The sequence below is a fragment of the Choloepus didactylus genome, chromosome 11 (genome assembly GCF_015220235.1).
Source record: "Choloepus didactylus isolate mChoDid1 chromosome 11, mChoDid1.pri, whole genome shotgun sequence".
In the NCBI taxonomy this organism is placed as follows: domain Eukaryota; kingdom Metazoa; phylum Chordata; class Mammalia; order Pilosa; family Megalonychidae; genus Choloepus; species Choloepus didactylus.
Genome location: NC_051317.1, coordinates 32,232,252 through 32,259,736, shown reverse-complemented (window position 1 = coordinate 32,259,736; position 27,485 = coordinate 32,232,252). Strand labels below are relative to the sequence as shown.

Below are 27,485 nucleotides of genomic sequence, written 5' to 3'. Positions count from 1 at the left end.
CTGAAACCAAAATAAAATGAAAAGCCAAAGTGCTACCTACAATAAAAAGGAAAGTTCCACTACAGAGCAAAATCCCTATAATACTGTGCTTACTTTTCCCTGTGGTGACAAATTATTTTATACTATCATATTTGATAATTTTTTAAATAAAAATTTTACAACCAAAATGCAACATCCTAAAAACAACTACAGAAACAAGAAAGACTACCTATTATATTTCCACCCAAGATCTCAAGGGATACATTTTTCCTCTAGCCAAAAGGAGCTGTTCTTTGCAAAATATTTAAGAAGCACATACCTATGTTGCAGGAAACCAATAAAGGGTGCTACGCCAGTTCCCGGACCCACCATTATAATGGGGACTGAAGGGTTATCTGGTAAGTGGAAAGAATTTGTTGCTCGAAGACAGATGGATATCTGGAATATTAAAGCAATCGTAATGTCAATTATGAAAGAAAACCTAGGCAAGACGTAACCAAAACTATCTCTGCTAAAGAAATCAGAAAGTACAAATTCTCCTTAAAGAAACATCATTAAATTAAATAGCATTAAATTGCACTGAAACCATGAATACATCTTTACTACACAGAAATAAACAAGTTTGTCTTGCAAATGTTCCCTTTCTATCCAAATAAAGTGCTTTTAAAATAAGAGGCATAATATTTTCATGTTAGAACACTGAACAGATAGTAATCAAATTCTTCTTCTAGGCCCACAGATAAGCTCTAGTAGGCAACCATAATACCTAATATGGAGAAACATACACAAAAAAATCTAGATCCGGTTGAAAAGTTTTAAATAGAATGGTAGGATTCTGCTCTACACAGCAGGGTGGTATCACCTTGAGCATTTCAGTCTTTAATTCACGGAAAACTTTAATAAGTTCATGAACAGACTGATCATATCTTTTAAATGAAGACTTTGAAGAATTGAGGCTTTATTGATTTCTATCTGGGATTGAGCCTGTAACTGTAACGCGGCATCAACCTACAGGCTTGACTCATTCGCTTAACGGTTTTACTGAAAGCACTCAATACAGGCACTGAACAAAGCGAAGTCCTGTCTTCATGGTGCTTACGTTCCAGCAGGAGGAACAAGTATCAACAGAATGGTGCGAATGGTAAGTTCTATGAAGGAAAGGAAGTGCACTGGCAGGGAACTGCTAACTTAAACCCAAATGCCGGAGACAGCCTCCAGGATGAGACATTGACAGACTTGGCTCAAATGCGAGACAGCCATGTAGTGCCTGATGGGAGAGAATTCCAGACAGTGAATGCAAAGACCCTGAGATGAAAGTTAACCTTCTACATACTAGGGCAGTGAGGAGATCACAGTATTAGTCAGCTTTTGCTGCAGGGACAATCGACCCCCAAATCTGAAATGGCCTGCAACGCCAACACTTATTTCTGGCTCTATTTTTAATACTTGAAGTCTGCAGGCAGCTGTGGCTCTGCACCATGGGTCTCCTTCACGTGGGGTCTGAGCTGAAGGAGCATCCCTAATCTGGATCATGTGTGAACTCACGGCAGATAGGAAGAGTGAGAGAACACGCCACCCACGCCATCATGTTGCACGCTCCTGCTTAGATGAGGCATTTGTCTGGTCTGTTTCCACTCCATTGGCCAAGGCCACTCATACTGGATAAACTAAACATCAATGGGGAAGGGAGGGCTACTCCTCCCATGAATGGGAAGGGGTTAAGGGCAGGGAGAGAGATGTGTGAACGTCAATGATGGGATGGTTATTCAATCACATGTGAATCTAGGTGTGGCTGTGAAGGTGAAGGTGGTTAGCCTTTGCAATCAGATGATGTTAAGGTTAACCTTGAGCATTACTCCTGCCCTAGTCTTCAGACTTGCCAATCCCCACAATCATGTGAGCCAATTCCTGGATATAAATCTCTTTATGTGTATGTGTGTGTGCATGTGCGCACGTGTGCATGAACATATGCCCTATGGTTTTTGTTTCTCTGGAGAACCCTGGCAGGCAGAAAGTAACCTCTCTCACAAGCAGGAGGAGGCATGGGGTGGAGGGGATACCACCCAACGCAGCAGTGCTGCCGACAGGAATTGAGTTGAGCTTGTAATAGACACAACATTAACATTTTACACAGTACACTACCAAGTACAACAGAATTCAGTAGTTTTAAATCATGTCCTTTACACCTGTATCTCCAGTGCCTGGATACAGGATGGTCAATAAAAATCTGCTGAAATAGGGAGAGAAGGAAGGAGGAAAAGAAAGAATATGTGGAAGTTTAACCCATGCTTAGTGCTTAGGATACATTACAAATAGACCTTTTTTAAATTTCTTGGAGACCATTTGCTATATTTTAAACCTTATAATTTCACTGACCTGTTTATATATTATACTAAGAGATCACAAACTGATGAAGTATTTCTATGTCAGTATTATGGTAATTTTTTTAACAAAGAGAATTAGTTTCTTGGATCCCAATATTCCATTCACGCCTAAAAAACCTAGGACTACCCCTTGCTTTTTTTTTTTTTTTTTTTTTTGGCAGAGACAGGTTGGGAGGGTAAGAGGAGGATGAAGAATACAATGTAAAGACTGCAAAGCACCTCCCTGGTTCCAGACAGTAGATCAGAAAAATATAAAGCTAAAGGGAATTTCCAAGCAGTTGTCTTCCTTTAAGTCCTCTCAAATATTTACTGAAGTCTTAACCCTTCTTAGGGCCATTAACTTTCAACTCCTGTAATGTACAGAAACCAAACTGATCATAAGATAAAGCTACAAATGACACATTTCTTCAATATCTGGGAGAAAGACTTCACAATAAAACACAGATTTTTTTTTTATTTCAACCATTCTTATGGACCAGGAGGGATGTCTTTAAATTGTTCCCTACCTATGTGGTCTCAAATGAGATTTTGCTGAGTGCTGTATCAAAATTCAAAATATGTCACTAAGTCCAGATGTAAATGTGTCCACAATTTGTTCAGAAAATCAAACACATTTTTCTCCTAGGGGTTTTAAAAGTGATTTCTCATCTAAGATTTTTTCTCAGTAACAGCACTAATGCAGATCCAATGGACCAGGGCTAAGACATGAAATAGGGACAGGGGACCATCTTACCACTCAAAAATGAAAAATAGAAAAATCCTATTATTATATAAAATTTGTGTCTTATACATTTAGTAAATACATGGACTGCTTTGGGCTGCACAGTTTGAACATTAAAAAGCAAATTCACAGTGAGTGAAAATATGTAATATTTTCCTGCCCTTATAATACAGGAGTACAGCATTTACACTTGAGTCTAGTGCAAATTTTCCTCCGAATAATCTGATGGCAACAGTTATTATTTTTTTCCTCAGCAGGCAGAGCAGAGGATTTCGCGGTGCTGCAGCTGCAGCCTCGGTACCTCAGGAGCCAGGGCCTGCCCACCGTCCACGCATGGTGCTCGAGGCGCTCGTGCACTCGGCTGCAGAATCGCGGCCACCAGCGCGGCCAGCCAGCCCGTACAGACCCCCTTCCGCAAAACCACCGCTGTCGTGTGGGACAAAAACTCCACCACGTTAAACACAAAATGAAGCTTCCCTGGGTGAAACAAACTTGAGCTGCAAAGACACAGAGGTAAGTTTTAAAAATCTGTATTAGAACTAATATGTACAGGCCAAGCTAAACCCCTTTTTATTGCAGTGGGGACTATTTCCTTAAGGACTTCAATTGACCTATTAACTCCCCTGGAGAGAAAACCTGTATTGCTTCCAAAACGTTTCTCACCTCCTTTTGTGATATCATTCAGGAAAGTTTTCCATTAATTTGTGGCCTTCCAGACTAGATAAGATTTATAACAACTGACTCAATTTTAAACACCTTCTTGTGAACAGACTTGCACAATATTTATAAAGACTATGTGAATGAACAGGGATAAACTCTGACAAGATATCCCATATATTAGTTGTGGTAAGCTGATAAAATCTGAAAGTGACTGAAGTATATACATGCAGAATGCTAAAATGCAAAGAGGAAGTATCTTTAACAGGTATTTCTACAAAGAGCTAAGTCTTCTCTGAAAGCTAAATCACATGGAGAAAGTCCAGTTTCCTCTCACTCCTCCCTCAACCGACAGTGCACGGCACCTTCTTACATCATCATCTTCTAATCTTGGAGGAGCAAAGGGGAGAGTAAGGTGGGGGACGGCAGAGACCACCGAGGAGCCGGGCCTGCCCCTCCATGTCAGCGGGACCCTGCCCTCCTCGGCCCCTGATGCAGGTGGCACCAATGCACCCGTCAGCCCATAAGGAAGCAGGCGAGGACCTGGAGGCTCACTGCTCTAAGCGGAGAAACACGGAATTGGACCTGGGGAACCAAGATTTTAAACTTTATGTACTTCTGAAGAATACAAGCCTTAGATCTGTCTTCTTCATGGCTTAAGTTAGGTAAGCTTTCAACTGAATGAAATGAAATTTGTAGATACTACGGATTTAAAAGTTTGAGTTTAATAAAATTTGGGGGAAAAGATGCTAGAATATACTATGTTAACAAATATCAGTACCTTGCACATGAGTATGGTCTGGGTTGAAGCTTGGGAAGGTGCTCTAGGAAAAAAAAATTAAAAAAAGGCGAGTATTAATTCACTGCTATTGAAAACAATCTTGTATCTAAGGGACAAAAAAATGAAGGCCTAAATTTGATTCCTGTTTCCTTACTTAGAATATTCACAAACAATGTATGTTCTAGTTTTAAGTCATATTTTAGAGCACATATAAATTCACTGTGACTAAGTAAAATATTATTGAATATTTTTCCAATTCCTAAAATTAGAAGTCAGATGTAGTGCACTTCCTTATTCTGGAATCAGAATTTCTGCCCAAATGCTAGTTTCTTAAGCCAGAGGAAACTAGGAGAGGAGTCTACGCAAGGGCTGCAGATGAAGGGTTAAGCCTCCATGTGCTGTGCAGCATTTTGGTGAGAGGTGTCCAGAGGTTTCCAATTTGAAATAAGGTCATAAACCCCCAAAAGATTGTGAGAAATATACAGACCTGGAAATTTTTCCCTTTTCATATTGATACCATTAATATAAAAAGTGTATACCGAACATGTTTAAAGCAAATATCCAGAAACCCAATGGTTTCAAAATACACAGGTACTTTTTTAAAAGCAGAATAAGGAATCAATTTTAGAATATCAAACTGTCCAAACTGACAAAGTTTGGAATTTTTGAGTTCAATATATTCTATTTTTAATAGCTATTTAAGCAAAAATTTGAAAAGATATTTCTGAAATGGCTTAGTTTTAATAAACAGCACAAACGGTTTTGTAGAGGTCTCAATTTAATATTAAGCTTTAGGTATGTTAATATCCCTTAAAGAAACTGGAAAATGATGTAAATTTTTAAAGTACCAATGCCTTATTTACATAACAATGAAATAAATCGTATTTTTATAAATGTTAGAAAAGGTTACAGAGCATCCACAAAACAGAACTGAAACACAGTCAAATAACACTGATCTGTACAAGGCTCCTTATAACTTCTTTAAGGGGGTCCCCCTCAGTGCCCTGCCCCTATTTTAGCTCTGTAAGACTTCACAGAAACGGTCTGAGTGCTGGTTTGAGGATGGGAAGATGGGAAGCTGCCACACCTGGTAACACTTGCTGACCACTGCAGGGAGGAAGAAAGAGGGGAGAACACAAAGAAACCAAAAGGAAAAGAAAGCAGGATGCGCTTTTTGTAGTCACAGAAGACAAATGGAAACTTTAAAAACATTTTACCACTTATCGCTACAAGAAAACAGAGATGGCAAAATCACAAGCACAGGAAAGTAGCAAAGGTTTAAAAGCCTTATGACGTTCTTATGGTCACCATCCCTACCAGGAGGACCCAAAGAGACAACCTGGGCAAAAACAGGGTCCCCATCCATTTGAAATATTCGGTGCTGGGGCTCAAAGCGTCAGTGTCTGAAGAACCTGAGGAAGTCGATGTCTAGTGAGTGGCCCTTTGACTTAAGGAGCCCCAAGTCTCAACTTGCCCGGATGGAGGCGTCTCTGCATTCTGCACAAAGTGTGCATGCTTACTTAACCTCTGTCATTAAACCTGATATTCATGAACCTTGAAAAAGACAATTTTGGGAGAAAGCTCATTTTTAGATAAAACTTGGCTAAATGACATTTATGAAATAAAATTAGAAAAGATACTGGATTCTGAGCAAAAAATATATATATATATATTTTTAAAATAAAGGCTGGCCATTTTAATAGAGAAAATGACAGTGATGTTGGTATTAGAGTAAGGGCATAAACTAGCTTAGAAGAGGGATTCTGACTCCTAGATGGCAGTCAAGAGGTCATGGCACAATATGTAAGATCTTTACTTACTGATGATAATTTAATTTAGATGTGTTCTTACTGTGGCTGTACGAAATTCCAAAGGGTAATAAATAGCAGCAATTTCTCTTTACTGCAGTATGATTACCCACACATCAGTGCACTCAGAGACGAAAGCCATCATGCTGCAAGCAGCCACTCACCGAGCAGCAGATGAAGTGGTGGCTGACAAGATGGAAAGGCACAAAGGAGGTCCAGTAAGGTGACACAAGAATCTCTCACAAAGCGGTTGTAATCAGCAGCCCCTTGCTTACTACACAGCTCTTGAAGCCTTCGCTTTTCAGTACCATCACTGGTATAGTCCACAAGGGCTCGCAAAAATGCCTGTTGGCCAAGAAAAAGAAGCAGATTTAAATTTCCCTGTACTCTGTGGTTAGGGTGGTTAGACTATCCAGTTTCTACCTGCCGGGAGATTCAGCACATTATCCCAGAATAAGTGAGAGCCACAAGAAGTGTTCTCAGGAAAAGATAATTTAATATCTGCTTTAACGTCTACCTGCTAGGAAAATTCCACTGTTAGGTTCAGTTTTTGCTTACTTGTCCCAGGTCCTAAAGCAACCTACATAGTCACAAGCATGATCTTAAATTATATCAGGACGTCTCCAAAGTCAAGATTCTGTTTGCAGACACACCTGTTGCTGTCTTGGCTGATGATTTTGATTTAGACGTCTACAGTCATTTGACAACAGGCCTGTGGCAGGCAAGATACTGGGGGCAAGAAGACACCTGCCCCAAGGGTTCACAGGCTGGGAAAGCAAGAAAAGCAAACTAGGAATTACTGTGCAACAGGCAGACCGGGCTACCCACTACAGCAGGGTACAAAGGACACCAGGGGCTTCCAAAGAAGCCAACAGCTTCCCAAAAAGCAAGGCTGAGCTGAAAGCTGGCCATGTGACACAAGGGAGGTAAGAATGTCTAAACGGACAGCACAGTTTCCACAAAGGCATGGGAGGCAGCCTTGCTTAAGAATCCCTGTCTAAGATATCAGAGACAAACCGATTACATGTGCTCCTTAACACACTGACCACAGTGCTGAACAGAGGATAAGTGCTCAGGAAAATGAATGTCCAAGTCTCTGCAAGGACCTTTAGTAAGATGATAAAGGGTTCACCAATATCACTTTGCATCACAAAGTCTAAAGTCAATAAAATGTCCTAAATTACAGGCTAAAATAGTGGCAATTATAAATTCTTTAAGATATTTTTCTTTTAGAGCTACAGAAACCTTATAAAACTAAAAATGTTTACTGCCCTGTTTTTGGAAACAAGGAGACAGTTACTAAAATTTAAATTGTACTTAAGTAACAATTCTACATCAAGAAATTTGTTTAAAAAAATACTTCAAACAAGTGTGCAAAGGTAACTATAGCACAAGAATGTTCAACTAGACAGCTTTCTTTAATAGTGAGGAACTGGAAAAAAAACAATTGTTGCAATTAAATCAACAACTAATTATGGTACATCCACAACACTCTTTAAAAGTATTTCCAGTATCTTTCCATGCTGTAACATATAGAACTCTTGATTTCTTTTTAAGCAAAAAAGACAAGTCACAGAACAGCATGTATAGTATAGAACCCCATTATTTTCTTTGCAAAACAAAACTCAAGTATTAACTCTGCAGGTTTGATCATAAAGGACTTTCACTTTCTGAGTCACACATTTCTGTATCTGGAACTGTTCACAATGGGTATATTATTTTTATATCAGGAGAAAAAAATCTATGCTTCACAAAAATTTAAAAAAATGGTAGAAGTGGAACTCAAAGTGGGAATTTATTGAATTTAATCAAGAAGCTCTCCTCATAGTGAATTCTAAATTTATTCAAATTGTATCTAGGCCTGAGCCTCCAAAGTAGTTTCCTAACAACATAACATAAAACTAATGCGATAAGCAATGGATTAATAAATAGACAACGAAAACTTCATTGAGGGTAGAACTGCTTAATTATAGCACCATCTACATTCATTGGCAATACAAATTTGGCGAAACACAAGCATGGAAAGTTTTATCTACTGACATACATTTGAAGGACATGGTTTGAAGAAAGCAGTCACAAACTCTTTTAAATGTAGTTCCTTGTGTAACACTGACATCTAGTGGCTCTTCTGTCTCCAAATTCATCTAAACATCAATATAACCTACCAAAACTTTCAGTTTCTCCTGAAGAATTATGATTCAGCAATAATTATATAGTATTGCACAAAAGGGATCTTAATAATTGTTAGAGGTGGCAAGTAGAGGGGCAAAAAAAAGAAAAACAAAACACACCTCAGCTCTTATTAGCTTCCTGTCATCAATTAAGAGTGAGAAATATTGGTGATGTGTAGTTGGTTAGTAAGAAGTCAAGTGGGGACATTTTCATCACTGTTTAATCTGTCATATCAAGTTTATGTCCAATAAAACTAAGAAAAAGTTCTACTTTTAAAATCTCCTTTCAATAGAAACTATAAAAATTTCAATGCAAGCAAAACATAAAAACATGTCTATGACAATTAGAAAGACAACACTCTCGGGAACTAATTTTGAAAACATGCTGTAAAGAACACATTCTTCAAGCCTGCAAAGGGCAAATAAATACCAAACCTCCTTAATAAATCCTCCACAGAGCTAAGCATATTTTTTAACAGTTACCTAAAGAAGGAAGAAAAATACCTTTTTAGGAATTGCTCGTATTTCAAGGCACCAGGTAAGGATGAATTGGAGAGAACTCCTCTCAGGTATATGCTGGGGTAAGGATGCTCCTTTTCAGGTAAAGACGGGAAAGAAGTTCATAACACAGAAAATAAAGAAAAAATGTTTTGCATTCCAAAAAAACACAACACTGTCATATTTTGCATTAGTGTGCCATCAAAGTACGATATGATTTGTAGGAATGTTTACTCAGACAAAGCATTTCCCCCAAATGAATACAGCAGAAAAAGCAACCTTACAAAAAGATAAAATAATTACAAATTCAACAGCACTATTAATTGTATGAGCCATACCTACCAAATCCAGGCATGCCATTCAAAAGAAAGGAGGTATCTAAAACTCAGGAACAAAGTCTATGGATGGCAATGATCCATTAGAATTGGTAATGCACTACTCTCAAAAATAATCTTAGAACTGAATGAACTCAAGTTCATGACACTAGGCAAACAGTTGATCTATATCTATGTTTAAAAAAATAAACTTTTTATTCAATTATGAAAAATTTAAGTAATGTTATATATTAAATAAGTGTTAATAAATATGCTGAGAAGTATCCATAATAGGAAAACAATTTTTAAAAAAGGTTTTAAGAAAAAAAGACCACAGTTACATGAACTTTTAATACCCATTAAGGGTCCAATAAGTAGGCAGTCCATTATCATCTTATTTCATGTAATTAACACAAAAATTAGAATACCAGCGACCCTGGCAGTGCCGTGGCTGGGCCTGCTAACATGGTGCTCAGGCACCCTCGTGCTGCACCACCCGCTCACAAGGAAGCCTTGAAGGCACTCTTACTCATCAGCTCCAACCCACCGGCCTACAAGTCCCATTATCACAGCTGTACCTTTCTTCTTTGTGTCTCCCTTGATTTTCAAGAAGACGTAGTGTTCTTTTTTGTCTGTGAGTTGCAGTCTCTGGAGCAGGTCCTGCACCTCAGCATCACTGTTAGGACAGATCAGGCTGAAGGCATCTCCAGGCTGATAGGAAATACTTGTCTTCTAGAAAAGAACCAAAGTTAAAAAAAAAAATCCTTTTTAATTAGAGTTTATGCTGTGGGATAAAAAACTTACCATGTTTTATTATGTAACTACTTTAATACATGGACTTAGAAATAAATAATTCTAATTGCAACAAAAACAAACTAACAAATAAACCAACTAACCAAATGAACATATTTTTATTAGGAGCTATTTTTAAAAATAAATTCCATAGTTACCCCAATGTTTGGTTTATAAAACTTGTGTATTTGAAGAATGGAAATTACAATTTTCCTCATTTTCCACAGAGTAAGGTACGGCAAGTGGTGTTTTGAATATTCCCTGTAAAATCCTGCTCTTCTGAACACACACACACAAACTATGATCAAAAGAACTAATTAAGGGCATCAGCATTGTTCTCAATTTCCTTTTTCTTCCTTGACTCCTTTCCTTTAAGGAGGAAGAAGGACAGGCAACGACATTATTTTTCCTCTATGAGCACAGAATATTGTACTTCCCAGCAGCCATGGGCTGGAGAAGGACCCACTCCTGCAACAAGTCTGTGCACAATGCCCAGGGCCCCAGCGGGGTCCAGAACCGGACAGAGCCCTGGGAAGGAGACAGACTCAGCAAGGGGCCAGCCCCTGCCCTCTTGATGCCAAAAATGCAGAATATCAGAACAGAAAATAAAATGCTACAGTTTATGTAGTATAAAGATTTAACAATATGGCTTATTAAAAAGTTGAAAAAATAATGGAGCTACTCAGTAGTAGGTAAGCAAAACCATCTAGCTGTGGCACCTGCTGTATGTGTCCTTTTTTCTATTAGGAAGTTGAACTAAATCTACATGGGCAGCCTTGATGTACTCTAACATCGTTGCGAAAAGTACAACTCCCTAAACCTCTTCTCAAGCTATTAAATCACTTCCAGGGTCACCTCTCATCTGAGCCTCTGCCCACGGTGGAAAGACACAGGTGTGAGGTAGGGGGAGGAAAACTGATTGGTCAAGAATAAAAAGGCCAGCTGTCCTCTCAGAGACTGCCCATCCTTCCCAGTGTAGGTAACAGAGCACCATGCACGTCTCTTTATGAAAAACAGCACCGTCTTGAAATAAAACTGCTGAGAAATAAACTCTGTAACTTACTGAAATGTCCAATTCTAACAGCAGAGCAGTTTTTATGGCATCATTTGTAGTAAGTTGAACTGCCTTTGAAATTGGAACTTGAAAAACTGAATCCATGGAAGTCACAGATGCTTGGCTTTCCACCTTGAAAGACAAATGTGATAAAGTATAATGCAATACAATTTTCAATTATACCATTCCTATACTTAGTGATTTACCTATGGGATCTTATAAAACTTCCTGGCCATTTAAGCATTCTCTTCTAAGGTAAATGACTACAGATATTATTTTTTTAAAAATGCCCCCCACTCTTTCATAAAGAAGCTCATCCATATTTCTAACTACTTGTCTAGTAGACATTGGAATTTCTCAAATACAAATTGAAAATCGCAGAAGCGAGCATTTTCCTGTAAAGGTCTAGCAGTCTTCCTAATTACGTAGAAGGAACAAGGATGCATGCAAATACTTTAGGAAGGGTGGCCTAAAAGAGAGACAGATGTTTAAGAATGTTATAACATGTCTGGACAGATGGTCCCAGGAACTAACTTCCCACATTTTATTTAATTTTCTTTCATTTAAATTGAAATGCCTCCATGTGGCTGCGGCGCCTGTGCTAGACAATACAGGTCTTGGGTAACTGCAAAGAAACCCAATTCTTGGTGCTACCACCCCCCACTCCTTTTCTAACTTGATGATCTCCAAGTTGAAAAACAGGAAACTACACTTTAAAAAGTGCTAGTCAATTAACTTTGGATAACTGGGTCCATGGGAAAGCTGGGAAAAGGGTCAGGGCAGGGAACCGAACACTGAGAGGTGTCGCCCAGCCTGCCTTCAGCAAAGGCTGCCGGGAGATGGCCCCCCCTGGTCCGTCACCTGTGAGATCCACCCGGCACCTCAGATCACGCCTCTTTTCAGAGGCAGCCCATAGCCAGTCACCAGTCGATGATGATAAAGGTGCAGCCCCTCTGTCCCAATTGAGGACAATCGTGAAGGTCCACCTCAGGTCCAAGGGAGCCCCTGGGAATGGTCGAGGCCTCTGCTGAGCCTGCATCACAGCACAGCTTCTTACTTCATCCAAACCTGCCTCCATCTTCTGCATTCCTCAGGCAGTGATTCAAGAGGATGCGCTAAAAAGCGTCTCAGAGTTTGACTTCTGGGAACCCAGCCTGTGACAGTCATGTCAAAGAGGTTCAAGAACGATGCTAGAATGGGAGTTGGGAGCTAGATCACAGCCAGCCCCAGGCACAAGGTGGCAAAGCAACTGCTAAGTGGACAGGACACCAGTGGAGGGGAAGGCTGGAGTTGGTGTGATTTATAGCTGTTTAAGAAATAGTAAGAGGAACTAGGGAACTATTGCAAAGCTCAGCTGAAATTTTTGGAAAAAAAAAAGAAGAAACAACAACAGAAAACAAAATGCTAAGAATGATTGATTAAACAACAATTAAAATGTAAGAAAGAACATGAGAGGACATCCTCAGCAGCTTACAGTGAGCTCTCATCTCCTGCAACCTAAGGAGGGAGAAAGCTAAAAACTGGGCTCTAAATGGGAAAGGATGGGATCCTGACAGATGTGAGGGATATTTGGTTGAAAATCTTGAATCCCTACATTCTCCTGAATCCTTTCAGCCTGCAAAAGTGGTCACCCCTTGCCAGCAAGGGCTGAACTCCCTTCATGCACTGAGTGAGGGAGAAATTCCAGGGCTGCCATGGCCAGCAGCTGAAGGTAAGAGAAGACTCAGAGAAGTGGCCAAATAGAATGGATCACCCATTTAAGCCAAAAAGCCCCCAAATGATGATGCTCCATGGCAGCCACAGGGAACATCCCGTTAACAAGGCCACAAGCCTCACTGAGGGGTCAGGTGGAGGCCCCTGCAGTACAGGTGGCAGCCTGTAACCAGCCACACCAGGTGGGTATAACCACCAGGTGAGTGGGAGGGCTGCGGGGGTCTGACTCTCAGAATCTACTGAGATGGCTAATAGATCCATGGCTATAGGGTCAAAAGAAAATAAATGGGCAGCCAGCAAGGGCAGTGGGCCGATCCTTACAATGAAAAGATACCAAGGACAGATGACCAGGAAGCTGAGAGCAGATGACCTGTCAAAGGTCCCATCCCTTGTCCAGTTTCCAGACCTGGAATCCAGCAACTGCAGGAGAGGGCAGGTCCGCAGGAGGAAGGATTCGGCATTTGGCAGTGATTTCCAGTCCTCCTCCAAAGGGAAGGGGGGCGGCCCTACCCAAATATTTCAAGGATGGGGCCCAAGCTGACACTGACACCCAGGGACCTAAAGGGTCATCATGGCCCACCTATTAGAGTAAGAAAATTTGGGGTCAGGCAGCAAAAGGAGTTCTGATACAGGTCGAGCTCAGTGGGTCTACTGGGTCCAAAATCCCACAGCGGTCATTTCCCTAGCCTTCAAATGCATAATCAGAACAATCATACTTGGTAGTTGGCACAATCCTACACCGGTTTCTAGGCCTGTGGGTATGAGCTATCATGGGGGGGGAGGCCAAGAGGAAGCCTCTGAATTTTATGGCACTCTTCCTCCCACCAAGATGAAAATACAAAAACAATATAATGTCCTGGGGAAAATGGCAGTAATCAATACTATCCTCAAAAACCTAAAGGATATGGGGAGACAGTCTCCATCACATCTCCACTTAATTTGCCCATCTGGTCCCTGAGAAAATGAGATGGATCCTGGGGGGTGACAGTGAGCTACTGCAAATCCAACCAACTAGTTCAACTGTGGCCTCCGTGCCAGATGTGATTTCTTTGCTAGAGCAGACCAACGTGGCCTCAGGAACAAGGTACACGGCCACTGACTCACCCTCTGTACTCTTTTTCCCATCCCTACCACAGAGGGAAACAGATTCAGCCCACATTCACGGGGAACAGAAAACGGCATACGCTTACAATTTTGCCTCAGGGGTATGATAATGTTCTCCCCTGCTGTTACATAAGACGGTCTGAATAAATCTGAAACATCTGGACATTCAGCAAGACATCATATTAGTCCACTATACCAACGACATTATGCTAATCAGACTTAATGAGCAAGAAGCAGCTAGCATGTTGGAGGCTTTGGTAAAACCCAGGCACTCCAGAAGGTGGGGGATAAACCTTACACAGACTGAAGGGCCCAGTATGTCGGGGCTATCTGTAGGGGTTCAATAGTCTGGTACATGCCAGGACATCCCATCCCCAGTTAAACAACACACAACTGCGTGTTGCAACTCACTCCATCAGGAAGAAGCCTGGTAGGCCTCCTCAGGATCTGGGGCAGTACATTCCACAGCACGTGACATGAAAGGCTGCCAGCTGAGAAGACAGGGATGGGGCGGGGAGGACGGTTCTGCAGCAGGTGACCCTGCTCTAAGAGGCGCTGCTGCTTGCTTGTACTGGACAAGTCAGGAGACCATATGGTATCATAGGAATCAGTGATGGGGAAAAGATGCCATGCAGGGTTTTTGGTGAGCCCCAAATGGAGTATTACAGTGCAGATGCCCCAGCATTCTGGAGTAAGGCCATGCTAACTGAAAATCCACTCCTGCCATGTACTGCTAGGCCCTGGTAGAGACAGAGCACCGGAGCACAGTACACAAAGTGATCACAAAGCTAGAACTACCCATCGCAAGCTGTCAGGACCTCCAAGTCACAGGATATGGGACTGTATCATCTGGCATTAAGCCAAAGTAGGTCCAGCATGTACAAGCAAGTTGAGGAAGTGGGTGGCCAAGAAGCCCAGGTCATCCTACACTACTGCAGCTCACATCTACGGCTGCACGGAGATTCTCTTATGACCACTGGCCATTCTATGCAGATTTTTTATAACAACCCCAAGTGCTCCACAGAGATAGTAAATTAGAAAGGAGGTACTGCTGGAGGCATACAGTGACTGCTGCAAGACACTAGCTGACGCCTTTCATCAAGAGAGGTAAAAAATGAATAGCAGTCTGAGGATATTTCAAAAGGAAACAGAGTCCTAAATGCTTCAACAGGGCATAAGCCAGCTCTGAATGATATTAGTATGAAGACAGTTATTTTTTTTTTAAAATTGTCTTTATCCATTTCTGCCTCAAATACAAGGAAACACACTTTAGAGATAAAGAAGAGCCATTAAAAATGAATTAAACACAATGTCAAAGCAATTTTGAAAAAGAAGAACAAAGTTGGAAGACTCACACCTCTCGATTTTAAGACTTGATAATTCTAGAGTAATCAAGGCAGTGTATTTTGGTAAAATGTGGTGGGCTGAATTGTGTACCCAGTTGGGACATGTTCTTGATCTTGGTCTGCATTCTGGTTGGTGTGGACCCACTGTAAGTAAGATCTCTTCAAGATGTAACTTCAGTGAAATAGTGTCCCAACTGAACCAGGTTGGGGTTTAATTCAGATTAACTGGAGTCTTTCATAAGCAGATAGTCTGATGGAAAAAGCCACGAGAGAAGCAAGAAACTGGAGGTCAACAAAACCCAGAAGAGAAAGGAAAAAATGCCATGTGCACTGCCATGTGACAGAAAAGCCAAGGAACCCACGGACTGCCAGCCAGCCAGAAGAGACCAACCCTAGGAGGAAGCAAGCCTTCTAGCTTCTGAAATGGCGAGTCAATAAATTCCTGTAAGTAAACTAACCCATTGCATGGTTTTTGTTTTAGCAGCCAGGAAACTAAAACACTAAAGAACAGACACATAGATCAATGGAACAGAACAGAGTTTCAGCAAAACACCCATAGATATGATCAACTTTTGACAAAGTTGCAAAATTAACTTGATAGAAAAAGGATGATCTATACAACAAATGGTACCAGAAGAACTGAACATCCATATAAAAAAATATAAACCTCAATTCACACCTTACATGTTAATTAACTCAAAATGAATCACAGATCCAAATGTAAAACAACAAATGAATGGTCTATAAAAGAAAAACACTGATAAATTGGACGTAAAAATTTAAAAAAAAAAAACTTTTGCTCTTTGAAAGACACCATTAAGAGAATGAACAGACCAGTCACAGACCAGGTGAAAATATCTGCAAAACACAAACTAACCAAAAACCCGTATCCAGAATATATAAAGAACTCTTAAAACTTAACAAGCAAACAACACAATCTAAAATGGTCAAAAGATCTGAACAGCTATTTGACCAGAGAAGATATAGGGATGGCAATTAAGAACATGAAAAGATATTCCATATCATTAGTTACTAATGGGAAATGCAAATAAAAGCCACAGTAAAAATGCAAATAAAAACTGGCTAAAGTTAAAATTTCTGGCAGTACCTCTGCTGATGAGTATGCAGAGCAACTGAAACTCATATACACTGTTGGTGGAAATGTCAAATAGTAGAGCCACTTTAGAAAACTGTTTGGATAAGGATAAAAAATACAGCAGAGCAACTGAAACTCGTATACACTGTTGGTGGAAATGTCAAATAGTAGAGCCACTTTAGAAAACTGTTTGGATAAGGATAAAAAATACAGTTAACATACAGCTCAACAAGTCTCACGCCTAGGCATTTACCCAAGAAAAATGAAAATAAGAAAATCTGCACCTGAATGTTTATAGCAGTTTTATTCATACTCACCAAGAACTGGAAACAACCAAAATGCACTTCAATTGGTGAAAAGATTAACTGTAGTATATACAGTGGAATACTACTCATCAATAAAAAGAGAAAAACTACAGATACAAGCGATAACACAGACAAATCGCAAATGCATTATACTCAGTGTAAGAAACCAGACTCAAAACGCTACACACTATAATTCCATTTATATGATATTCTGGAAAAAAGCAAAACCAAAGACAGGGCTTAGGCCTAGGGTTGCTGACTCAGAAGCCTTGGACAACGGGGACACCAGGTAAAACCAGCCTCAGACAATCGATGGGAAACTGGGCATGAAAAGCAACTCTATCATCTAACCTAGCATTAGAAAGTATGGAAAATTCTGATCAACTAACATGCAACAATTTATATCTCCACTATTTACTTAATCTGTGCATTTGGAAAACAGATACCAAATAATCTTTTTCAATCCCTTACCCTTTAAGGGTATCTTTTCAGTAGATTTATATGTGTCCCTTCAATAGTTCAGATTTTAAAAATCTTTTAACTACATTATCAACTAATAGCTCAAGCCTATTTAATGACACTTACCACAAAAGAAACTCTCTAACTGACTCTCCCCCAGTTCAGCAACTGTCAGGTCACTAGGTCTCTCCATCCCTCCGCCATACACACTAACCCTGTGGCTTGTGGCCGGGCGGAGGAGGGGGGGGAGGCTGCACTCCTGTGCTGGGCATGTCTGCACCCACCAGGTGAGGGAGATGTTTACTAAGAGTCAGCTGTGTCTGTTCTCAACCCTGATTAAAACACCAGTAGTATCTATTGTTGTAATTACCTCGCTTAATTAAAGAGTTCACAAACTAATGTCTTGTAAGTGTAAAAACAAAAACCCACGGTTGTGGCTATAAAAGCATACTTGTTTATTTGAATGTTTTAGGGAAATAATATAAAATTTAGATGATAAAAAAAAGCACTCTCATATTAGGTGTATAAAAAACAGCTCTAATATACTAGGATGTTGGGCTCAATTGTTTCTCAACTGTCTTTAAGACTTGCTTCATTAATAAAAGAAAGAAACTTGAAAGTGCAGCAGATGCATCAATGGTATGATTACTGCAAGAGTCCATGTGGAACTCCAATAAGCTATTCAAAAGGAAAAGGGATTGGCTGTACATTAAAAGACTGGCTGCACTAATTTATTTTAAGCATGTCAAAAGAAATGCCAGGGTATTCAAATACTGTAAATAGTGGGTAAAAATGCACTATTATTCAACTTGCTCAAAATTTACAGACCATTTAAAGTCATTTATTTATGCTACTCTTTGCAAAAAAAATAAATAAATAAAATGAAATAACAATAGAGATAAAAGTGGATCTCTCAGATATCACTGACAAAAAGCATGATCTCAAAGTGGAACATCTCATGACACCAAAGGTCATGCTGTAGAAGAATCTACTGTAAATAGGCTCTTTAATTTTAGCTATTGAGATCATTTGCTAATAGTCCACAACAATTCACTCTGCATCACTCATACCTATAACGTGAAACCAAGAGGTTAATTCTCCAAAATAATGGAGATACTGAGCTAACTCGTAATCTTTTACTTCTTCAAAAACAAAGTAATATAATACAAGCTCTTTTGTAATGCATAGATGGGTAAATTTTTTCTGCAAAAGCAGCCATAGACAATATGTAAGTGTATGACTATAGCAATGTTCCAATAAAACTTTATTTACACAAACAGGCGGTGGGCCACATTTGGTCAGCAGGCTATAGTTTGTTGATCCTTGTTTGCAAAAAAATTAATGCCTATGGTAAATCAACATTATATAGCATAATGCTACACTGCTTACCTGGCCATGAGCCTCCTGTAGATGCACCTGTAAATATTCTGGTGGTAAAGCAGGAATATTCAGAGATGCCTGTGAAAGTGGGGGCACTGAACAGGTAAGTGAGGACTCAAAGTCTTCAATCAAAGCACTTGACTGATTGCTGTTGGATGCATTTTGTTCCAAAACCTCAGAATCCTTTCTTCCGGAATCTCCTAATCTCAGAAGTTGGATTTGTGATTCAATATGCAACAATTCTGGTTTGGCAGGATGTGTCCTCAAGGAGGCATTAGATGCTGTTGTGTGAGTTCCATTCACGTTTTCTTTTTCTCTACTTGACATAAAATGCTTTGTGAGGGCAGCCCAAAGTCCATCAATCCATGGATCAACCACAAGTTCTAAACTACATTGTTATTAAAAAACAAAAACAAAAAAGCAACGTAAGTTCTCTATCATAAGTGTAGAACAGGGGGATAATGACAGGCTATTCATTTGTTAAAAATGCTACCTATGAAAACTATACAGCATACAAAAAGTACTTACATGAACAATTCAAACCTCTGTCAGTTCTGAATAATTTATTTAGTAAAATTTCTAGGGAAGCTGACTACAGTGGGAAAAAGGAATCATTCTTTTAGAAAGTTCAAATTAAACATAAATACATTAAAAAAAAAAAAGAGGTATTCTACTTATTACTAACAAAGGATAACTTAAACAATAACAACCCCTATATTCCCGGAACAGATAAACTATAAGTAGAGTGAATGAGTAAGAACTGTGTCAGGACCCTGGAAATAACATCTTCATTTTAAATCATAACTCAAAGAAGGTGTGCTGGTTTGAATTGATTATGTCCCCCACAAAAGCCCTGTTCTTTAGTGCAGTCTTGTTGAGGAAGACTTACTAGTCTTTTGATTAGAATGGGACCTTTGATTAGGTTGTTTCCATGGAGATGGGACCCACCCAACTATAGGTGAGACCTTTGGATTAGATAATTTCATTGGAGGTGTGACTCCGCCCATTCCTGGTGGGCTTAATTGGATCACTGGAGTACCTTAAGTGAGCTCACATACAGAAGGAGCTCAGACAGCCTGAGAGAGACATTTCGGAGAGAAGCTAAGAGATCTAATCCAGAGTCTGCCCCCAGGAGAAGCTAAGAGCCGACACAGACCCAGACACTTGGAGATGCAGACAGAAGGACGTTTGGAGATGCTAAGTTAAGATGAAGTCCAGAGTTTGTCCCAGAGAAGCTAAGAGATGACCCCCAGATACTTAGAGAGAAACACCCCAAGAGAACCAAGCAGAGAGCTGAGAGAAGCTAAGAGAGACAGAATCCTAGAGACATTTTGGAGAAAGCCATTTTGAAATGCAACCCAAGAGCAAAAGACCACCAGATGCCAGCCACATGCCTTCCCAGCTGACACAGGTGTTCTGGATGCCATCAGACTTTCTTCAGTGAAGGTGTCCTCTTTTCGATGCCTTAGTTTGGAAACTTTTATGGCCTTAGAACTGTAAATATGTGACCTAATAAACCCCCTTTATAAAAGCCAATCCATTTCTGGTAGTTTGCATAATGGTAGCTTTAGCAAACCAGAACTGAAGGTCCATTAATTTCCAATTCATAAAGCTAAATGACTTTTAAGAGGGGGCACATTTTAGACCTTTGTCTTATTATGACTCAGGCTACAATTTCACTGAATTCATCAGGTGCTAACTTGGTACACAGCTCTAAATTTGGTTACACATCATATCCATCCCTAAGGAGCCTAAGGAAAGGCAAATTTATGAAATTTTGCATTTAATATTGACAGCTACATTCAAAATTCCATTCTTACAACTCAGAAATAGTAAGATGGTAATGACATCCACCATCATCAAGTGAACCAGTGTTCACTGTGTGCTTTCACAGGACAGGCATTGTTTCAAGAGGGTAACATTCATTCATTCATGTAATTCTCCAAGAGCCTTACACAGTGCGTACTATTATTATCTATTTCAACGGGGGGGGGGGGGGAACCGAGGCACAGGAAGTTTACATAATTTGACCAAGGTTTCAGCCTGTAAGTAGAGGATCAAGGGCTTCAACCCAGAACCCAGCTGTTGGGATTCAAGTCTGCACTCTTAACCCCTACTATGTAGTGGCTTATTAAGCAAGGATGTCTTCTTGAAATGTTAATAAACAGCTAATGTCAATGGGGTTCTTGCAAAAAACAAACAAACAACATAAAGGGACAAAACTAAAAGACAACATGCAGGAAACGTGACAGAGCTTTCTCACAATCAGAAAAACACATGCAGTGGGCATATGGGAGAAATCCATAGACTCCCAGCTACAGAAAACGATGGAAGAAGTGGACATTAGGTATGAGTTAAGTAAAAAGGTAGTGTCTCTGATACACTAAAATAAAGTGGTGATTTGCAGAAAAGCAACTAAATAGCTGAATCTGTCATTATTCATAAATACAGATCTTGTGAATGAAGACTCACATAATACATGCATCTAGTAGTGTGATGGTTAAGTTCATGTGTCATCTTGGTCAGGTTATGGTGTTCCATTGTTTGGTCAAGCACGGGCCTGAGTTGTTACTGTGAGAATATTTCATGGACTTAAATCATCAGTAAGTTGACAGCATCTATGGGGTGGGATTACATCTACAATCAACTGAGGAGACTGCCTTCAACAAAGCGAGAAGTCTCATCCAATCAAGTGAAGGCTTTAAAAGGAGAAGTGATGATGTCAGCCACCAGAAGGGAGAATTTCCATGTCTGTTTCAGCCAGCCAGCTTCTCCTGGGTAATTCATCAAAAACCTTCTTGGGAGTTCCCAGCTTGCAGCCTGCCCTATGGAATGTGGACGTGCCCATCCCCACAGTCTCATGAGACATATTTAAAATATAAAAATCACATAACATTTACATGATACATAAAAATACATACATACATATATTTATGTATCCATCTCTCCTATTGGTTCTGTTTCTCAAGAGAACCCTAACTAATACAAGTAGGGGAAAAAATGTGACACTGTCAGCTAGCTAATAGTTGAAGGCCAGATGACAGCATATGTCATAGGACAATACCTGTAAGATATTTGTATGAACAGGATTTGAAAGGGAACACACAGGATGAAATACTGAGTTGTAAAACAAAAAATAAAAATAAAGAAAACAGAATTATATTTCTGGTTGATGAGGTGGCGAATGGACATTAAGATGGCGAAGGAGAGAGAGCCAAGGAGGCACTTCTTATGAACACCCATTGATCTGTTCTCTGTTTCAGCAATATTGGCTCCCTCCATATGAGAGAGCTCATCCAGCCCTCCCCTGGGTGCACAGCAGAGGGGGCACACATGCACACTATTAAATTTATTAAGTAAATTTCCTAAGGAAAACACCAATTTTAACAAATACACACTTTGAAGAAAAGACAAATATTGAGGCACTTTCTCTAATTTCTCCCACTAGCAGACGCTGTGGAGGAAGAGACACTTAAAAAGAAAAACACAGCAAGAAAGGTAAATCAAGCTCTAGCCAACCTTCTTGTCCTAAGGCTAAAAAAAAAAGCTAACAAAACTAAAATATTACTTTCATAATTAAAGTTTTGATGCTAATCTGAAACTCAACACGTTTTACAAAACTCTTACTCTCGCTCAGTATAAATAAGTGTTTATTAGAAAAAACTAAGAAGAAAAGTGCATTGTTCTCACCCTACGCAGTCGTCTGCATGTCCAGTGTCATAGAAATGTTGGGCACCAAGCTCTTGAAGTCGTCTGTCAATTATTTTTCCCCCATTACAGAAGAATGTGTATTCCGAATCACCCAGACCTACAGAGCCCAAATAAATTCTTAGTGCACAATGAGCTTTAAATTTAAAGCAGATACAAAGAACATACAAACAAAATAGCTAAAGAAAATATAAAGAACAGATAAGTAAAATATCTAAAACAATTCTATGCTCTTACCAATGGAGCAAGAGATAATGTATAGCTTCCCATTTTCCTAATTTTTTCTTGGGTAATACCAAGTATGCAGATGCTTTTCTTCTATTTTGCAACATGAAAAACCAGACATACTGAAATAAAACAAATACTTTTTGACAACCGTTTAAAAGAAACATTAACATTTTCATTTCCAGGAATTTATGTGTAAAAGTACTGAAATCTTAAAGGATTATACAGGTTTAGAAAAAAACACAGTACCTGTATTTGTAGGCTGTCTGATGTAAAGCAGGGGTCTGCAAACTACACATGACCTATTTTTTTAAATAAAGTTTTACTGTAACACAGCCAAGTCCATTTGTTTATGTACTGTTCATGGCTGCCTTTGGGCTACATCAGCAGTTAAGCAGCTGTGACAGACAGCATGTGGTCCACAAAGCCTAAAATATTTACAATCCAGCCCTTTCCAGAAGGAGTGTGCTGACCCCTGATCCAGAACATGGAAGAACGTCTGCAGTATAAACAATCATCTGCTATAAATGTTTCTGTGCTGGGTAAATTAAGAATGGTTTCTATGTTTCCTGGTAAGAAAACAGACTAAATTGTTCTTGTACTTGGTAGAATTTTTTTTATTAAAAGCTTAAATTTTTCAGTTGTTTAAGTATCTCCATGTTCTTTCCCAAGAAGGGTGAGAAATTGGTGGGCCCACATAAGGGCCTTGGATTGGCTCTAACAGTTGAACAGGATGCAATCTTCTCTCTTTAATAATTTTTTTTTGAGGAATTTTCAAGCAATACATGTTCACTCTTGAAAATTGGAAAATACAAAAATATAAACATAAAATTACAATAAACTACCTAAATACAGGGACTGTTAAATTCTGTTATTCTAGAATTACATTTTTATAGGGTTTGATTTTAACATACACTCAAACGTAATTGAAAACCTGTTTATTTTAGTTAACATTTTCATACAACTATTTTCCCATTATTAAAAGTGTGAGCAAAAGAATTTTAAATGCTATAAAATACTCTCTTGACCATGTTAGACATAACAGTTCTTGTTCAGGGTCATGAACCTCCAATTTCTGACGAGCTATTTATTACAGCAAAATCCATCTTTGCTAGCTCTCCCCAGAGTGGGGAGAAAAGCATCAAAGGTGAGTAATACAGAACATCAGCCAGAATTTTAAGACCTGAATCCTCCCCCTGGGGCTCCATCTTGATGCACTGATCGTTCTGACCCTTTATCTTGATATTTTTAAACTATGCTTCACAGAGCCCTAGGCCAGTGACTCATAATTTGGGATGCACATTAGAATCACCTGGGTGCTTTTTAAATCGTCTGATTCTGGGCTACTCCAGAACACTGAAGTTAGAATCTGTGCAGGAGGGCCCAAGAAATGGAAGTTACTGAAAACTCCCGGATGATCCCAATGTGCATTCAGGAAAATATATACAGGGTCCCCCTTCAGGGATACTGTTTTAGAAGGTATTAAAAGGTGCAGCTCAGCCATTAATATTTTGAAAATATTTCATGACTGAATCTGACATGTATCCTTGGTTAAGAATGCTACTCAAGAAGTTCCACAGAGGTGGGGTGAAGTTTGGGGAACAGTCACACAGGACGGCACATTTTTTTCACATTTTAAATATTCATATTAAAAAAAAAAAAGACAAAACCCATGCAACTCTATTTCATGGTTTTGAAAGATGCTTTCCGACACCAGAGTTAAAGCTAGTAATAATACAGTACATCAAGAGCAGAAAATATTGTCCATTACCCAATAATCCATACCGCAGGTGAGCAAAGAAATTAGCTGGCAGTGTCTTGTCCTGTATTTCTTTAACAAACTTGCGGGCTGTGTCTGGTGGATCTCCAGTGCCCGTGGTAGAAACAACAATGACGACAGGAGCTGTTTCGGTTTTTAGGTTATACTACAAAACAAGAACATCATTTCAGGGACCTAATGCTACATGTATTTTTGACCTAACATGTCAGCAAGGCAATATGCTTAGCTTCCTCTGTCTTGCATTTCCTCCTAGCCAGGTTATGGGTGATGTATACCAGAGTGACCAGCAGTTCAATGACCAGGGGAATTCAGGTGACCCTTTGCCTGGTGGAACTCCAACATGAACGGCAAGGTCTTTCTTTGGGTGAAATATAAATAGGACTCATGAGGTGAAAAGTACACACGTGCACTCACACTCACATACCTTGCATTTCAGAGCTTTTACAATACGTCTCATTTTTTCTCACAGCCACCCCACAGAAAAAAGAGGCATACATTACTACTTCCATTTATCATTGAGAAAAATGAGGAACAATGACTTGTTTTAACTTTAAAGAATGCTTAACATAATTCAAATGCACATTTATATGTAATAAAAAGCTGGCAGTAATCTTACCGTACAGTTGATTAAATAAATTTTGGGGTATTAAAAAGAACTATGGTAGCATTTAGCATTACACTTTGTTTTTTAAAAAATGTCACTTCCTAATCAAAATACTTCAAAATATACAACATAGTAAACACCATCTAAGTAATGGCTCTCACCTTATCTGACTCACTAATACAGTGAAGATCTGCAGAAAATCCGTGCTTGACCGCTTGCTCACATATTAGTTCTGCGATGGCTTTTGCCTGTCCTTTCTGTGTAGCATATAGTAACAAAAACCTCCTCATCTTGTCAAGGCACATGCTATAGCTGGAAGAGTGGCATGAAACAAGAAGAAGAAGAGATTTTCTTTTTTATGAAATAGTAACAATGTGCAGGTATTAAGTCTTATCTCAACCTTTAACAAAGGCTACAACAACATTTACACAATATGAAACAGCAATCTCTAATTTTTTTTAGCATAAATATTCTAAATGAGTCTAAAAAAGAAAGAATTCATCAAACTAGGGAGGATACAAGGAGTAACCTCTAATGCTGTGCTTCAGAAATGTGATCCTGGAGTCAGGCTACTTGGGTTTGAATCCATGGTCTCTCGTTCATAACCATATCTTTAGGCAAGCTACTTACTTAACTGAGCTGTGCCTTGGCTCCCTTACCCTTAAAATGGAAATATCTATCTGACAAATTATGTAATTCAGGTAAAGCACTCAAAACAATGCTTGGGACATACTCGTGCTAAGTCTTAGGTATCTTTTTGTTTGCTCATTTTAAAAAAGGTGAAAGTAAACATTCCATTAACATTATAGGATTCTCGGATCCTATATGATACTAGTATAAAACAACCACAGTAAGTTAGTTGAAGCAATACATTTTATTTGACATCAAACATATACATATATGCACATAAATGTAAGAAAACATTTCCAATCACCTGATACATTTTACTGGATCATTTATGTTTTCCCTGGAAGAAATGACTAGGACTAAACTAAATGACACACAGATTTTTTTCCATACCCATGTGTCGAACCTGGATCAAATTCTCGATTTGCAGGAAGAGATTTAAGCTGAAACCAAAACCAAAACCAAAACCTTGGCTTTTGATGAATAAACAACAGAGTTTTAGGATACCCTGGCCAATTACACCTAAGGAGAAATTAAGCCACAAGGAAATCAAAAGGTAAAACAATCGTGTTAAGTAATACGTTAAAAAGCAAAATCACAGAATATCCTTATGGACCGCCACAGCACCTGGCCTTTGGCAAATTCAATAAATGAAAGGAATAAACGGAGAAATTCTAGCAAATCAAATGAAGACCCTACACATTTAGGGCTTTCTAAGAACTGTTAAGTGTAGTGATAGCAACGTCACGGCTTATTATCATAACTAACAATTTATATCACTTACTAGGAACCACGCGTTATTCTGGGCGCCTCAGAGATTAGTCCCTACAACCCCACGTTTCTCAGGCACTGTGCGGGACACTAATTACGTGCTTCAACTTGGCGGGCCTGGGCTGGGGGACCTAATCAGCCCCTGAGGAGGGTGGTGGGCACGGGCGACAGCGCCCTCCGCAGCCCCCCGGGCCTGGAAAAGTGAGGCCGGAGGCAGGCCCCATTTCCTCACCCAAAATACCACTGTTAGAGGAGGCTTGCCGGAGAAAACCGCCTTTTCCCCACCCCCTTATCTTGCCCGGACACTCCCCGTTGCCAGTACAACTCCCATTACCACCAGTGCGCATACATTGTTGCCAAACACCGTTACCGGAACAACTCTCGCCCCTTTTCAATCAACCTCCGCACCCTCTCAGAACCAATGCAAGCCTTTAACCTCTACAGCTACCCCGCCCTCTAAACGCCCGATATAAGCTTGTACTCTCCCCTAATAAACTCTCTTGGCTTCTTCACCCTAAAAGAACCGTGTCCCGCCTGTTCCTTTCTCACCGCCCTCCATACTTCGCACGCCTACGCTAAAAACCGGGCCCAGTCCCCCGCCTCGCCCTCACCTCCGGGAAAGAGCCCCCGCCGCCAATACCCTCCAAGCAATCCTAAGAGCCTAAAATTTAGCAACCGGCCGCCACCTCCCCCCCCCAGACAAATCAACTGCAACCGCAGCACTGCAGGCCCACAGCAGGTCGAGAAGCGGCGGAACAGGATTCGCTCCGGTGGTGAGTTTCCAGAGCGCGCCCCTCCCCGACCTGCCCCTGGTTGCCTGCGCCGACGACGGCCAGTGGCCTCGGCTCCGGCTGTCATCACTACTCAGACAATTCTCAGAAGCCCTGAAGATGTACTGCCTTTATATTATTCAGCTCTGCCGAGCGCAGGTGGGCCACTGGCAGGGGGAGACGCGGCCAGAGCGACCCTCAGAGCCCGAAGCCGCGGAAACTTGACCCCGGACCGCCTCCCAGTCAGCAGCAGCGGGGTGGCCGCCGAAGGGCTCTCACCTGCGCGGAGTCTTCACCCCTGCGAGACTCACCTGCACAGGTACCAGCCCCAGGTTTTCGAAGAACGGTCGGACTCGGCAGGCTTGCGCGCACGGAGAGGCGCGCATGCTCGGCGCCCGTGACCAATGGGAAGGTAGGCGCAGTGACCAATAGGAAACT

The 27,485-nt window shown here is 40.2% G+C and overlaps 1 protein-coding gene across 4 annotated transcripts in view; it reads right to left on the bottom strand.

The window, feature by feature from the left end:
* MTRR (5-methyltetrahydrofolate-homocysteine methyltransferase reductase) overlaps positions 1 to 27,403 on the bottom strand; it is a 44,119-nt gene extending 16,716 nt beyond the window's left edge. For 2 of the 4 annotated variants that reach the window (XM_037799005.1, XM_037799008.1), the window contains exons 1-12: positions 27,359 to 27,403; positions 25,041 to 25,191; positions 24,267 to 24,420; positions 22,253 to 22,370; positions 18,572 to 18,950; positions 11,169 to 11,291; positions 9,892 to 10,045; positions 9,006 to 9,094; positions 6,495 to 6,675; positions 4,523 to 4,565; positions 3,386 to 3,581; positions 299 to 417 (exon numbers count right to left, since the gene is read on the bottom strand). In XM_037799005.1, the coding sequence (XP_037654933.1) occupies positions 299 to 417; positions 3,386 to 3,581; positions 4,523 to 4,565; positions 6,495 to 6,675; positions 9,006 to 9,094; positions 9,892 to 10,045; positions 11,169 to 11,291; positions 18,572 to 18,950; positions 22,253 to 22,370; positions 24,267 to 24,420; positions 25,041 to 25,184 (1,700 nt within the window). In that variant the 5' untranslated portion in view covers positions 25,185 to 25,191; positions 27,359 to 27,403. The remainder of the gene's footprint in view (positions 1 to 298; positions 418 to 3,385; positions 3,582 to 4,522; positions 4,566 to 6,494; positions 6,676 to 9,005; positions 9,095 to 9,891; positions 10,046 to 11,168; positions 11,292 to 18,571; positions 18,951 to 22,252; positions 22,371 to 24,266; positions 24,421 to 25,040; positions 25,192 to 27,358) is intronic. The other 2 variants (XM_037799006.1, XM_037799007.1) reach the window with 2 other exon arrangements.
* Positions 27,404 to 27,485: the final 82 nt, after the last annotated feature.